This window comes from Taudactylus pleione, unplaced genomic scaffold, assembly GCF_031769625.1.
Source record: "Taudactylus pleione unplaced genomic scaffold, aTauple2 ptg000609l, whole genome shotgun sequence".
Classification (NCBI taxonomy): domain Eukaryota; kingdom Metazoa; phylum Chordata; class Amphibia; order Anura; family Myobatrachidae; genus Taudactylus; species Taudactylus pleione.
In genome coordinates, this window is record NW_028285011.1 from 15,281,849 (window position 1) to 15,297,806 (window position 15,958).

Sequence of the window (15,958 nt, forward strand, 5' to 3'; positions counted from 1 at the left end):
TCAACACTTCTAACTCCTCGTAGATCATGGCAACGATGGTAAAAATAGTATTTTTAAATTCCAATAGTACATTAAACACAATGGTAGAGTGTTGCAGCAAATGTGCATCACACATCAGTGATTACCTTAAATGCACTTACAGAAATGAAGAGGTAATTTGTGATCAAAACAAAATGATATGAAGGGAGCCAGCACATTGTGACTCGCTCTCAGTTCATACTGAGCACAATGATAATGCCATGAGCACTCAGGCCTTATCCACAGCTGTCCATTGTCCTACTAGTGGTTGAGAGGTAGCAAATGTTGGCATGTTAGAGCACTCCTGTAACACACACTTGGCTAAAGAGACTGCAAGCTGCACAAATGCCAGGCGCAGTATGCGAGATGTGACAGACGCAAGCTGGATGGCAGTGAGCCCAGTCCCCACTAACCTCTCTCATTTGCTTTCCAGGGACAGATCTTCCTTTTGTATTGAGAGGAAGAGGTGGATGTGGAAGGAAGAAAGAAAGAGAAAACCGATAATAAATAGGACATTGAACATGGTTAAACCACTTCACATATATTTAAATTTCACTGGCAGCTTTAGTACAATTGCAAAAATGAACAGACTACGGAGTTAACAGTTCCATAAACATATTGTCTAATTCACAAACCTGTTATTCGTGAAAGAGCTGTTTTTGTTCCCCTTTGAATTTTCAACGAAATAGGTCCTATTTTTTTCTAACTCTGGTGTACAATACCTCATCACTGGCAAAATAGGACTAGGCCCATTGCAAAATTTATGAGGGTATGACTGTCCACTCCCCATATAGAAACTACAGTAATTTGGAAAAGCACTGATTGTATTAGTAGTAATCTGGCACCTTAGACTGAATTATAGAGACAGCCATGTTATCCTCCTATTTCTTGGGATGTAGTCAGGATCCCGATGGTTATAATACCGGCTCCAGAATCCTGACGGCGAGCGTTAGGGTTAGGTACTAGGGGGTTGGTTAGGCTGCGTAAGGGTGAGAATAGTCACCAATACGCGCCAGGATTTTCACCGTCTGTATTCCGGATCCGGCATTGTGACTGCCGGGATCCTGTACCCAACCCTATTTCACAAATCATATAAGTGCTTGGAGACATTCGATAAGAAGCCATAATAAATTACTTTAAGGTCCTTTTTTTTTTTTTTTTTTCATCTTTTACAAGTGTACAGGTTGAGTCTCCCATATCCAAATATTCCGAAATACGGAATATTCCGAATTACGGAATAATTTTGGCATGACTGAGATAATAAAACCTTTGATTTTTGATGGTTCAATGTACACAAACTTTGTCTAAGGCACAAATTATTAAAAATATGGTATAAAATTACCTTCAGGCTGTGTGTATAGGGTGTAAATGCAACTTAAATTTATTTCATGTATGTACACAAACTTTGCTTGAGCCACAAAATTATTGAAAATATTGTATAAAATGAGCTGCAGGCTATGTGTATAAGCTGTATATAACACATAAATGCATTCTGTGTGTATATTGGGGTCCCATTCCCAAGATATTTCATTATGATATGCAATTATTCCAAAATACGGAATATTCCGTTATCCAAAATACCCCTGGTCCCAAGCATTTTGGATATGGGAGACTCAACCTGTATTAATATAAAATTCAAAGATGTGACTAAAGCAGCATAGGATGCCTTGTCCGAGAGGGAAATATGTCCCTTCCAGTACTAGTCAAATATGGTTTTATAAAAAATGCATCTAGACAGTTTTATGATTAGAGTAAATAAAGAGGATAGAATGACGATGCGTGTATTACCTATATATCTTATAATTATAAAGTAATATAGAAAACAGTATGTTCTGTGGTGAAATGACAAGAGTAAGACAGTGATTTCTAAATACATTATCTTAAGTGCACTAACATGGATGATAAATACACATACTTTTTTTTCCCCTTTAATAATTCATTTTTCTATTACTAAGCTCTAGGAAAAAACATACTTTTCACACTTTCATAATATAAAAATGTAAAGAACATTTTAAGTTTTCTTTCAAATAAGAGGAACTCTTAATTGACTGGCTATGGAAACATTCACACCTTATGCAGAAACTGCAGGGACAGCGGTTACCGCAGCCGCTAACCGCTGTCCCTGAGTTCCCCTTTGTACATAGAGGGGATATTTTCATTAAAAATATCCTTTGCGAGTTGGACCGATAATAACCATGGCAGAACCGCGATTATTAGTACATAGACCCTTTTCTTATATTACTGAATCACAATTAATTTAGGAATCGTTACCGATGGTCAACTCAAAGTAATATGTAAGGTCACATACAACAAAACATTCTATCATGTTTCATTACAAATAAAACAAAGAAAGAAAATTGCTAATTAACTGCAAAAGTTAAGCCCTGGTGCATCAGTTATCTTTAGTGGTCAAATAAGTCATTGTCTAGAGTCTGTGTAAAATATACAATTTCAATTGATTTAAAAATATATAAAAACTATTTGTGAGTGGGCTCACAAATGTTTACTGTGTCTCCAAACAAGTTTCACCGTGAATTTGAAAAATATTCAAAGTAAAGTTTATTGTAAAGCTCCAATCAGGGAAGGCTAGAAGAATTAAAAGACTTCGGGGCCTATGTATCAAAGCTTGATAAGAGAAAGTTGTGAGAGATAAAGTATTAACCAATCAGCTCCTAATTGTCATTTTTCAAACACAGCCTGTAAAATGTAACTTAGAAGCTGATTGGTTTGTGAATTATATCTCACAATTTTATCGCTCATCAAGCTTTGACACATAGGCCCCTTAGTAGCTCCTGGAGAAAATATATCACCACTCTAAAACCTATCCTCCAAAATTGAGCATCCACAATGATTACAAGGTTTATAGCAACTTGACAGACTTGAGAGTTTACTTACTAAGCATCAGGCTCTAAAACCTAGCACTTCTGATCAAGTTTATACCCAAAATGTAAAAGGACAATGAGTTTACTAGCAAAACACAGCTAGTAAAGCATTGTCCTTTAAAATTTCAGACATAAACACGATCGGAAGTGCCAGGTTTTAGAACCCGACTCTTAGTAAATAAACCCCTTAGAGTCTTCTATGAAGAAGATGGGAGGCATGTCAATGTGACAATATCATCCCAGGCACTTGACAAATCTGCACTTTATGGCAGGGTGGCAAACCTCCCCCCAGACCCCCCCCCCCCCCCAAATAAAACCATTATTTTCCAGAAAGTGTTACCATCTATATTTAGCACAAGCCTAACTAATCATTCCAAGCACATTACCTTTGTGGTAACAGCTAATTGCAAACATTATTATGGTGGTAAAAGCAAATAGCGATGGGAATGATTCTCTGCTTTGTGGAATGGAAAAGTTGTCTAAATAGGGGGAAAAAAAAAAAATAGATGGAGCGATATAGTATAGATCAGCGGTTCTCAAACTCTGTCCTCAGGCCCCCACACACAGGTCACATTTTTCAGGTCACCAGCAGGTGCACAGGTGTATTCATTACTCATTGAGACATTTTAAAAGATCCACAGGTGGAGCTAATTATATCACTGGCGATTCTGTGAGGAGACCTGGAAAACATGCACTGTTTGGGGTCCTGAGGACAGAGTTTGAGAACCTGTGGTATAGATAAGCCTTCAGTTTTGGTTCGGATCTTCCTGCAGAGATGAAAGATGACGTTTTTGCCCCATTTCGATACCCGAACTTGGCGGGAAGATCCGAACTATTCATCTCTACAATATAAAGACAAATTTAGAGACAAACACCTTGGGAGAAGATTTTTATTCCAGCATAACGATGACCTGAAGTAATCAGCTAGAGCAGGGGTCAGGGAACTTTTTTACCTTTTACCCCAAAATATATTTAGATACGCCGACGTTACCCCCTTGATTTGAAAGGAAGAAAATCATATAGTAGTGCCCCCATAGTTATGCCCCTGTAGTAGAGCCCCCATATAATGCCCCTGTAGCAGTACCCCCATATAGTGCTCCCGTAGTGCCGCTTGTACAAAAAAAAAAAAAAAAATCAAACACCTTAATCCCTGCTCCTGCATCCGCCGTTAAAAATCTAAAATATTACATAAGCACCATATGCATGAAGGACTTGGAGCTCCAATCTCTTTATTATTAAGCAATGCACTTAACCTAACATGTTCTTTGGTACTTATCACCATCATAGTCTCTGGACACCCATTGAAGCTGCTTTGCTCAGCATGCATCTCCATTCTCACTAACATCCCTAGGCTGTCTAATAGTCAACCTAGGGGTGTTACTTTGATACCATTGGTTATATTAACCTAGTCTTTAAGCGACCTCCTTTACCCATAGCTTGAAGCCTTTATACCCCTTACTTTCTCCCCACTGGAATAACTTGCAATTTCCTCCAGGGCAAAATCATAGGGCCTTTCAGACTTGGACGTGCCACAATCTCCTTCTCATCCAGCTAGTCTGCACTCATGTCATGCCTTTTTGGACCTCCAAGCTTTACTGGCCCACAACTAGTCTCAGAAAGATGCGCATGAGTTGGCAAGGGAGGAGGACATGGGACACACATTGGACCTGACAAATGGGATAAAATTAGAACTAATTTAGGTAAAGTTTCTGTTTTGGTTAGAATCAAGTAAAATTATTTTAGGCTTTACTATAGGTGGTATTAAATGCCAATATGCCTTCACTTACTGTCTCTAGAACAAATCAGAAGAGTTGGAGAAATGTAAGGGCAGAGAGGCATCCTGCTGCATATATCAGGTTCCCAAATGCGGTCCTCAAGGCTCCCCAACAGTTCAGGTTTTAGAGATCTCCTTGGTTGAGCACAGGTGGCTTAATTAGTACCTCAGTCAATTTGATTTAACCACCTGTGCTCAACCAGATATCTCTAAAACCTGAACTGTTGGGGAGCCTTGAGGACCGCGTTTGGGAACCTCTGGCATATATGATGGACATGTCCTAAGGTGCTCCCATTTTGGACCAAAATCCATACTCATTAAGCCTGTAACTAATATTCAAATCCCTGTCTTACCACTCCTGCCCAGACCCATCCCGAACACATAGTCATTTGCAAAGGTTCACGATTATATTACATAACACTGCAGAAAAACATACTGTAGTCTCTTTGGACTGATCACTCTGAAGCCAAACCTCACTGCTTTATTGTCTCTTCCATACTAGTACTAATTCCCTACCTTTCCCCACTGAACTCACCTAGTATTGGGCAGGTGCAAATACACACTGATAACGACGACCAGTAGCAAACCAGGTGTACATACAGATAGCGGGCGTATCAGAAGCCACGTACTACTCTGCAAGGTAGAATATATGCATTTTTTTCCTTGTATGCCATTCTGAGCAAGATACACCTAAATTTACTTACAAATCAGCAGCAGGCCCTTTATGTGGAAATATTTAGCTCAATGATTGTTTTTCACTGTCAGTTATTTGGTATTTGATCATATATATTCCCTGTACAGCAAACCTCTGGCTTTGACATCTGTTTTGATTTAACACAACAACTGCAATAGTGACCTGTAGCAGATAGAAATGTACTATGTGCAATAGCACTTAGACCTGTACATGGCAGAATATGACAAAGAAAAGGAGAAATAGATACTACTGAGTTAAGTGTCCAAACAGAAAGTCAGGTAACATAAAATGACAGTATGAGCAGCTTGATGCTTTAAAACCATGTGCAAATTGGCGTTTGACTTGTGGCTGTTTTACTTATTTTTAAGAGGTCATATGTTGCCACCATATTGACCTGCGTATGTACCAAATAGAGAGAGAAAATTCAATACACTAAATGTAGCAGGCAGCATTTAGAATACTGTAACACACCCATATGCTATCAACACTGAGTAGACATGGGTCCCTGGAAACAATGGTATACATTTGTAGACCTATTGTGTGCACTGTACTAGCATTGAAAAAGCCAGTACAATGCACAGTATATATATGAGGGCTTACTTTTGGATAAGCATTGTGTAATAAAATGTATGTAATCCAAATAATCCATGAAAGAAAAAAAAACATTTTATACACATGAAAATATTAAGTCTGTCATCTCTCCTATACAAAATAATATATAATATTGTTGGCCGGGTTTAAATGTTTAAGTTATTACATTTTATTATGTGATATCGTCCAAATCCATCCAGTGGAAGGCCCAGAACAGGCTCCCTGGGTCAAAGTTATGCCTAGCGCACTGTACAGTGAGGTCAGACTGGGACTTCAATCACTCCCTTAGGCATTCCAGACCTGTTGCCACCCCTGTGTGAAGTTATCAAATCCATCCAGTGGAAGGCCCAGAACAGGCTGCCTGGTTCAAAATTCCTCCCAGCGTACACCAACCTGGACTTCAACCCCCTAATACAGGCATGTCAAACTTGCGGCCCAAATAAACATTTTATGCGGCCCAGTCACCCCTGCCGCGATCGAGGCGGGCCGTATAATATATGTGTTTACTCTATTTAAAACTGTGAACACTGGTCTCTAAAGCGATCAGAGACTAAAGAAGCCTCTGATCGCTTCAGAGGCCAACTTTCCCAGTGATGCAGTTCGCGGGTGCGCGATGAGAGGAGCCTGCACTACTGGATGTAGTTAGATCCACTCAGCGGCAGCGTCTACGCATGAGCGCTGACTGCATTGACTGGAGCCCAGCAGCCACCGAGAAGAAAGCCAAGTACTGCACAGGGGAGTGGGGCCTGTTCTACACTGGGAGGGGGCACAGCATAAGGGGCACTAGTTTTAACTGGGGGCAAAACACAAGAGGCATTACTGGACACAGACAAACAGACCAATGAATTTGATATATAAGATCTGTCACTATTTGGTCTAATAGTTTACTTTTTTGATACCAAATAACGACGTAATATTTGTCAGCTGTCCCTTGAAAGCTATCTATCTATATCTATCTAAATAAAAAATATAGTAGATTTTGTGCATGGGCTGATAGTGGTTGCTTAATGAGCGAGGAAGTAATTAGTGAAATACCAATGGCAGTTCAGGTCAGTTAGTTCTGCTTAAAAGCCGTCAGCTGCTCATTAAAATGTGAACTCCATCCTCAATCTAATGGGTCTTTCGTTAAAATAGGATGCATGATGGGCTATTACAAGTTGATTACTAGTAGCCCTTTCTTTTCACGGAAAAGGAGATGTGAGGAATGGACAGCAAGCACCAAATCTATTTGAATACGTCTGAAGTGTAGCAAAGGAGTGATAATATTTTGCATGAATAAAATAATTTACACAAATAATACATACAGTCCAATAAATAAAATTTACTGTCAGAACAGTACTATTAGGTACACCATGAATTGAATTTAAATGCTTGCCTTCCTCTGCTGATGGCATGTCACATGTGGGGCACACACCACCTGACATGCAGGCCTTCCTCTGCTGATGGCATGTCACATGTGGGGCACACACCACCTGACATGCAGGCCTTCCTCTGCTGATGGCATGTCACATGTGGGGCACACACCACCTGACATGCAGGCCTTCCTCTGCTGATGGCATGTCACATGTGGGGCACACACCACCAGACATGCAGGCCTTCCTCTGCTGATGGCATGTCACATGTGGGGCACACACCACCTGACATGCAGGCCTTCCTCTGCTGATGGCATGTCACATGTGGGGCACACACCACCTGACATGCAGGCCTTCCTCTGCTGATGGCATGTCACATGTGGGGCACACACCACCTGACATGCAGGCCTTCCCAGACATGCCTCTAAAATGTACAGTACTGGACGGAAGAAATGAAATATATGTGGGAGGAAGTTGCGCACTTCTCACAAAAGTGTAATCAGCATTGTTTGTGTATTTGAGGTGGATGGAAAGGGGTTGACAGGCTGCCTAGCAATGGTTAAAGCGATAGCCACGTCCGTTGCATGATGGTCATTTCCACTTTAGCAGTGTAACATGGAAAACCGCTTTTACAAATCCTATATTTGTCATTGCTGGGGCCAACATAGTAAAGATACATAAACGAGAAGCACGATGCATTTATATACAGTAAAATTATGTTATTTCAGCTGCTCATTCTTACCTCTGGCAGTTGGGAAGGAGTTGTTAAGCTGCTCCATGACTTCCTCCAATCCTGTGCTTGTGTTATGAGGAGGACTGAGGAGATCATCCTCACCTAAAGAGAGAAAAAAAGATTCATTTCATAACATTTTTGTAAGGGCACCAAATTAATTTTTTTGTGATTAAATCTAACGCAAGTATTAACTATGAATTAACCTGCTAAAGCACAAAAGCAGGCGTTCTGATCAGGACAACATCCCTAATGAGTGGTACCACTGGAATATCACGTAACAATGTGAAAACATCCCAGTGCTCATACATTGAACAAACAGTATTCAGATATCATTTACTGTTTGTACACATTGGGGGATCAAAGAAACAAATCAAACTGTTGCTGACAGAACTGCTAGGAATTTAAAAACATCAAGGGGGTTAATGAGCTTACACACACTGATTTATCTGCAGATGATGGTCGTTCATACACACTGAACGCCCATCATCGGCTTGTGCCCTCGGGACCCGGTGGGCGGGTCGGTGGCGTGTCCAGCCCCCCTCCTTGCAACTGCCGCTGTGTGTGTACGGGCGGTCTGCAGACATATCTGTCCATCGGCTGTGCAGCACAGCCAATGCGATATGTCGGTGAACGCCGTCGTTCACCGACATATCACGGGTACACACTGGCTGACAGGCAGCAGATATATTGGCTGATCAATTGATTGGCCAATGTATCTGTCAGTGTGTACCCAGAATAGTGTTCAAAGTTATTTTAAGTTGCATTGTTTTAATAAATGCAAAAAGTGTGTTCCTTTACTAGCTTTAAAACTAAATCTGGACATGACAGCCCTATGCCTTTTTACATGTTAAGGGCCTCAGACGTAAACACTTTTTTTAATCCTATGAAAAATGCATTGAAAGTTAAAATAAGAGTCAATGGTGCTGCTCCCATTACGGTAATCTAAAATGGTTATGTAGCATGACCTATTGCGCACGTGTTAATGCTCGCCACCAGTACTGTGGATTGTCAGATGTAAGAACGGTTTTCATGCAGTGTAGCCATTTTTCAGCACCTCTGAATTTATCCCAACTATTTATACTTGCATTACACCATTACAGCACTCTTCCAATAAAGAAAATAAAAATAAAGAAGAACTTACCCCTTTGTTGTATTAAATAAAAATGAGCATTGGAAACTTAAGATACAATATTGTCATATTAATTAAAAATAACAGGGTGCAGCATGACATGACTTGGAAGCAGTTTGCTTAATCAGTACTTTAATTTTGCTAAATGTTTTAGTCACAGCTTAGGACATAGTGTTAACAGGGCTCTACGCTGGCAGCTAAACAAGGACAAATCAATGTTTGACTTTCAGTGGTGTAAGGAACATTTTAGTACTTCCACAGCTCTAGTCGGCAACAGCATATTAATCAGTAACATGTCATATATGTAATTCTTTTGGCTAAGTTATAGCTTGGCATATTTTCAAAAAGAGAGTAACCTTGTTGCAATGTTACACATCAACTAAATATTATATTTTCAAAAATATTATATTTTAAGAATCACTTTAACACTTGTGCATCTATGTTCAGGGAGAGAGAACTACCACTTCAAGTTACCATAAAATTACTAACCATCAGTAATAACTTATGTCGTAGTCTTCTTTGCTTTTGGGACGTGTACGTCCTTTTGGAAACTATATGGTGATAAACGTACTTGTATTTAGTTTATTGTTAAAGTGAAAAATTAGTAAAAACCAGGAACCAAAAGTTAAATTAGTTATGTTTATTTATATGTACAAATATATAGCTATATTAATTCTACGGCTACATTAACAGAGGGTCATTAGTGTTCAAGCAAGGCCCTTTAAGCATCAATTACTCTTTTCTTTTCAAGCTGCCTACCTGTGTCCACACTATGATTTTTCTTTTGCTTATACCAGACTTGCGCCTGGAGTAGTGGAATGAAGGTGGGAGGGGCTGTATAAACATACATACTGGACATTTAGGGTAGGAAGCACAAGAAGATCTGACCCCACATTTGGTATAGCATGTTTACTAGACTTTTTACACCTATGTTCAGCAAACCAAAGGAGACTTAAGCTGGGTACACACTGAGCAATGTGCATCCGATGGGCCGACATATCGGATCCTGGGCACACATCAGAACGAGGTAATGGATGACGGAATGATCCCTCCTTCCGTCCTTCATTACTTGCATACGGTATCATGTAGGTTGGACATGCAGCACAGCCGACCGGATGATGACGCATGCGGCCGAGGGAGCGCGCATATTGGCCTACACAATGAGCGATGCAGCTAATATGTTGTGCCAATTCAGACGGAAACAACATATCGTGCAGGCAACGTCTCAGTGTGTACCCAGCTTTAAGTGTAACAGACTTGGAAAATGTTCAAGACCTAATTGATTGAAGAAAGAGTTGGAGATAAGCAGTGAGTGCAGAGGGTCAGAGAGAAAGAGTGAGAGCGGTGAGGAGGGGATGGGTGCAAAAGCAAGACATACAGTCAAGTGCATAAATATTGGGACATTGACAGAATTTTCATATTTTGGCCTCTATTCACCACCACAATGGCTTTGAAATGAAACAAACAAGATGTGCTGTAACTGCAGACTTTCAGATTTAATTTGAGGGTAATTACATCCAAATCAGGTGAACGGTGTAGGAATTACAATGGTTTCTATAAGTGCCTCCCACTTTTTAAGGGGCCAAATGTAATGGGACTATCAACTCAAAAGCTATTTCATGGACAGGTGTGGGCTATTCCCTCGTTATTTCATTATCAATTAAGCAGGTAAAAGGTCTGGAGTTGATTCTAGGTGTGACATTTGCATTTGGAATCAGTTGCTGTCAACTCTCAATATGAAATCCAAAGAGCTGTCACTATCAGTGAAGCAAGCCATCATTAGGCTGAAAGATCAAAACAAACCCATCAGAGAGATAGCAAAAACATTAGGTGTGGCCAAATCAATTCTTTGGAACATTCTTAAAAAGAAAGAACGCACCGGACAGCTCAGCAACTCCAAAAGACCCGGAAAACCACGGAAAACAACTGTGGTGGATGACAGAATAATTATTTCCCTGGTGAAGAAAAACCCCTTCACAACAGTTGGCCAAATTAAGAACACTCTCCAGACGGTAGGTGTATAGGTGTCAAAGTCAACAATCAAGAGAAGACTTCACAAGAGCGAATATAGAGGGTTCACCACAAGATGTAAACCATTGGTGAGCCACAAAAACAGGAAGACCAGATTAGAGTTTGCCAAACATCATCTAAAAAAGCCATTACAGTTCTGGAACAACATCCTATGGACAGATGAGATAAAGATCAACTTGTACCAGAGTGATGGGAAGAGAAGAGTATGGAGAAGGAAAGGAACTGCTCATGATCCAAAACATACCACCTCATCAGTGAAGCATGGTGGTGGTAGTGTCATGGCGTGGGCATGTATGGCTGCCAATGGAACTGGTTCCCTTGTATGTATTGATGATGTGACTGCTGACAAAAGCAGCAGAATGAATTCTGAAGTGTTTCGGGCAATATTATATGCTCATATTAAGTCAAATGCTTAAGAACTCATTGGACTGCGCTTCACAGTGCAGATGGACAATGACCCGAAGCATACTGCAAAAGCAACCAAAGAGTTTTTTAAGGCTAAAAAGTGGAATGTTATGCAATGGCCAAGTCAATCCCCTGACCTGAATCCGATTGAGCATGCATTTCACTTGATGAAGACAAAACTGAAGGGAAAATGCTCCAAGAACAAGCAGGAACTGAAGACATTTGCAGTAGAGGCCTGGCAGAGCATCACCAGGGATGAAACCCAGCGTCTGGTGATGTCTATGCGTTCCAGACTTCAGGCTGTAATTGCCTGCAAAGGATTTGCAACAAAGTATTAAAAAGTGAAAGTTAGATTTAGGATTGTTTAGTTTGTCCCATTACTTTTGGCCCCTTAAAAAGTGGGAGGCACATATAGAAACCGTTGTAATTCCTACACCGTTCACCTGATTTGGATGTAATTACCCTCAAATTAAATCTGAAAGTCTGCAGTTAAAGCACATCTTGTTTGTTTAATTTAATAGCCATTGTGGTGGTGAATAGAGGCCAAAATATGAAAATTCTGTCAATGTCCCAATATTTATGCACCTGACTGTATACAGATGTGTCCACATACATATATCACATAACGCGTGAGCACCATTCAACTCGGTAACACCAAGCTTATTTTTTTGTGCAACTCTTTATTTTCAATTGTATTTTATTCGCAAAGCATAGTGAATAGGATGCACAAGCAGTGTCTGCTGATTAAAATGCTATGCGGCATGCCTGTGTGCGACAGCTTGTAGCATGGAAATGCTTACTAGGAGTACCCCATGCCTCAGACATGAGATTCGTCAGTTGCTCCAACAGAGGGAGATGAACCTTAGCCACTTTTTGACGTCTAAAGACCGGAGTCTTAGATGTCAGTGAAACCTCCTCTTCCTCTATACGGAGGACAGCTCTAACCACTCTCACTAGAGAGGGGACATCCACAAGGGACTCTGAGCATAAGAGTCTGCTGAGGAGGCTGAGGCAACGACTGACGAGAACCTCTCTTATGCCCTGCTTTACCGCTACAGGTCTATCTGCCTGCTGAGAGGCTATAGACTGCCGCATACTCTGACTAGTGAGCAGTAGAATTAACCCATCAGGAATTCATGAGGGGCATATACATAGAAGGATGCACATGCTGTGAACTGTGAACACTCTATAGCATGAGGTAATACCGCAGCAGCAGAAGCCTGTGCTTCTGCAGCCTTGTCTACTAGATATGACAAAACCTGCGCCAAAATGGCCACTCAGGGCGGCTCTGGTGCAGGTGTACCGGTATAGCCCAGGTAGCGGTTTACAACAGTTACTACCAGGGGCGGATTGGGATGGGAAACCAGCCCGGGAAATTTCTGGAAGCAGCCCTAATGGGGGAGGGTCTGTGTAGGGACGGGATCTTCCCTCATGGGGCCCAACTCTTCGCTGCCCATCCACTAGGCGATTAAACCTAGCGACGGTCGTTATCGATCCATCGCTTGGTAATCGCCCGCAGATCGGGCAGTAAAATGTTAAAAACAACCAGCGATGCGCACGCCCGCTGGTCATTTTTAACATCGGTCATCGCCCGGACATGATGGTCAACCTGACGACCGGCGTCAGGTTGCCATGTTCGGGGATGATTGATCTGCATACACTGAACGTCTGAACGTTCAGTGTATGCACTTCACCCCGCGGGAGACGATGGCGTTGTAATCGTGCCGTCGTCCGTGCATCGCGTAGTGGATGGGCAGCATAAGTCAGTGGCAGTTGCAGCTTTCCTCACATCTTTTGCTGCAGTTGCGTCTGAGACTTTATGCTAATGCTGCTCCAAAGCTCTTCCCTAGTGTCCATGTGTCTGAATTTTAAGTACTAAGACGCTCACTGTCAGTGTGTACAGACGCTACAATCGTGCTTTGTGCATCTTTAGATGCCTCCATAGGTCGCACCATTGAAACTTTCACGAGCCCTATGCTGGGTGCAGATCATCCATCTATGTACGGCCTCCTATGTGAGTGATTCAGCGTCTCTATACACAACCATCAACAAGCCTGTGTCACTCCAATAACACTCCCATACTACCCTACATCTGTGTCCGATTAGCCAAGTGCTGTAACCGCCCAGGAAAGTCCCCCACATTTGTAATACACTTCTCCGTACATGCATCTGAATATGCGCTGCAACTCTGTACAAACACCATTACGATGCATGGGCAGTGCAACTCAGACACATGAGCAGACAAGTATATACTATCATAAATGTTCACAACATGTCTGCATTTTCTTTTACTTGCTACCCCCTATAACCTACGCTCCCTGTCAATCACTCTATGTCCATGTCCTTACTGCAGCCTCGGTCGGTAAGTTGGCTTGTCTGCACTATGACTGACGCATGCTCAGTCCAAAACAATTTACTCAGCCGCACAAAACATCAGCATTGTATCCACTTCTGAATCATGCCCTAATTTCCTCAGCAGTTACTCATTTTATGCCCCCGGGCCCCATTATGGTTACGTCCCTGATCAGATCAGTACCCCGGACTGTGAATAATAGGGTTGCCTAAAGCCCTCTAATTTTGCCCTCTTATAGCCTCATCTTTTAATTATACACATCACCCTCTAATTACGCTGCAGTGTACACAGTGCTTCCATATTACCCCTTAGTATGACACACAGCACCCTCCATAATACCACTCAGTATACACAACAACCCCATGATATACCTTTCAGTATACACAGTGACCTCCACCATAATATCCCTCACTACACACAGTGCCCCATAGTACCCCCCAGTACACAGAACACCTCCATATTAGCCCCCCATTACACAGTGGCTCATATTACCCGCCAGTACACAGAGCACCTCCATATTATCCCCCAGTAGACAGAGCACATCCATATAACCCCCCAGTACACACAGCACATCCATATTACCCCCCCAGTAGATACAGCACCTATATATTAACCCCCAGTACACAGTGCCCCCATATTAGCCCCAAGTACAAAGAGCACCTCCATATTAGGCCACAGTACACAGAGCACCTCCAGATTACCTGCCCCAGTACACACAGCACATCCATATTACCCCCCAGTACACACAGCACCCATATATTAACCCCCAGTGCACACAGCACAACCATATCACCCCCTCCAGTACACACAGCACCTATATAGTAACCCTCAGTACATAAAATGCCCCCATATTAGCCCCCAGTATACACAGTGCCACTGCCCCATAGCACCCCCATATTAACCCCCAGTACCCCCATATTAACCCCCAGTACTCACAGTACCCCCATATTAACCCCCAGTACACACAGCAACCCATATTAACCCCCAGTACTCACAGCACCTATATATTACCCCCTAGTACACACAGCACCCCATATTAACCCACAGTGAACACAGCACCTATATATTAGCCCCCCAGTACACACAGCACCCATATATTAACCCACAGTGAACACAGCACATCCATATTACCCCCCCAGTACACACAGCACCCATATATTAACCCCCAGTACACACAGCACAACCATATTACACCCTCCAGTACACACAGCCCCTATATATTAACCCCCAGTACATAAAGTGCCCCCATATTAGCCCCCAGTATACACTGCCACTGCCCCCATAATACCTGTTTTTTTTTCCTCCTGTAAAAAGGGAGCAGTGAGCCAGGGCAGTGTTGTGAGGGGAGGCGGCACATGCAGTGACTCAGACTAGGAGCAGGTCAGCTGGAAGTAGAAGGCTGATATGTGCAGCCCACGTTGAGCCCAGTACTAGACTGGCTGGTCTCTTGGGAGAAGCCAGCCAATGTGAAGCAATGTCAGGCAGCCAGCCCTGATATGTGTGCTGCTCTGTGCTGGCATTTGCTTCAGTCTGTGAAGGCACATGCTCACAGCCGTCTACCCGCATGGAGGAGGAGCGGCCAGCGGGTCCCTGAGCACTTCTGCTAAACTCTGTGAATGATAAGCCCCAGGCCCAGGGAGGAAAGGTAGGGGGCGGGGCCATGCACTTTGGTCATAGAGGCAGCGGCGCTGCGCTGCACAGGCCGGCCCAGACTCCAGACTGAGGCTATGAGACTGACAGCTCCGGCCCGCTGTCAGTCTGGTGACAGTGGATGCTGACCAGAGAGGATGCCGGCCCAGCGGGAAGTGGCCCGGTCTCCCGGCGGCCCAATCCGCCCCTGGTTACTAAACAATCTATCCTGTATAACATCCTGCTCAGACAGGCCTGCAAAACAGGATTTACATGTTCTCAGCATTGGCGGTTCATCCTTCTCACCTTTACCTTTAGGCATGACAAATGTGTAAATGGTATAAGGTGTATAGTATAAATGCAATGT

At 42.5% G+C, this 15,958-nt stretch overlaps 1 protein-coding gene across 5 annotated transcripts in view; it reads right to left on the bottom strand.

Annotated features, from left to right (window-relative positions):
• DMD (dystrophin) overlaps positions 1-15,958 on the bottom strand; it is a 2,214,077-nt gene that overhangs the window by 10,409 nt on the left and 2,187,710 nt on the right. For all 5 annotated transcript variants that reach the window (XM_088454197.1, XM_088454193.1, XM_088454194.1 and 2 more), the window contains one exon: positions 8,054-8,146. In XM_088454197.1, coding sequence (XP_088310323.1) covers positions 8,054-8,146 — 93 coding nt within the window. The remainder of the gene's footprint in view (positions 1-8,053; positions 8,147-15,958) is intronic.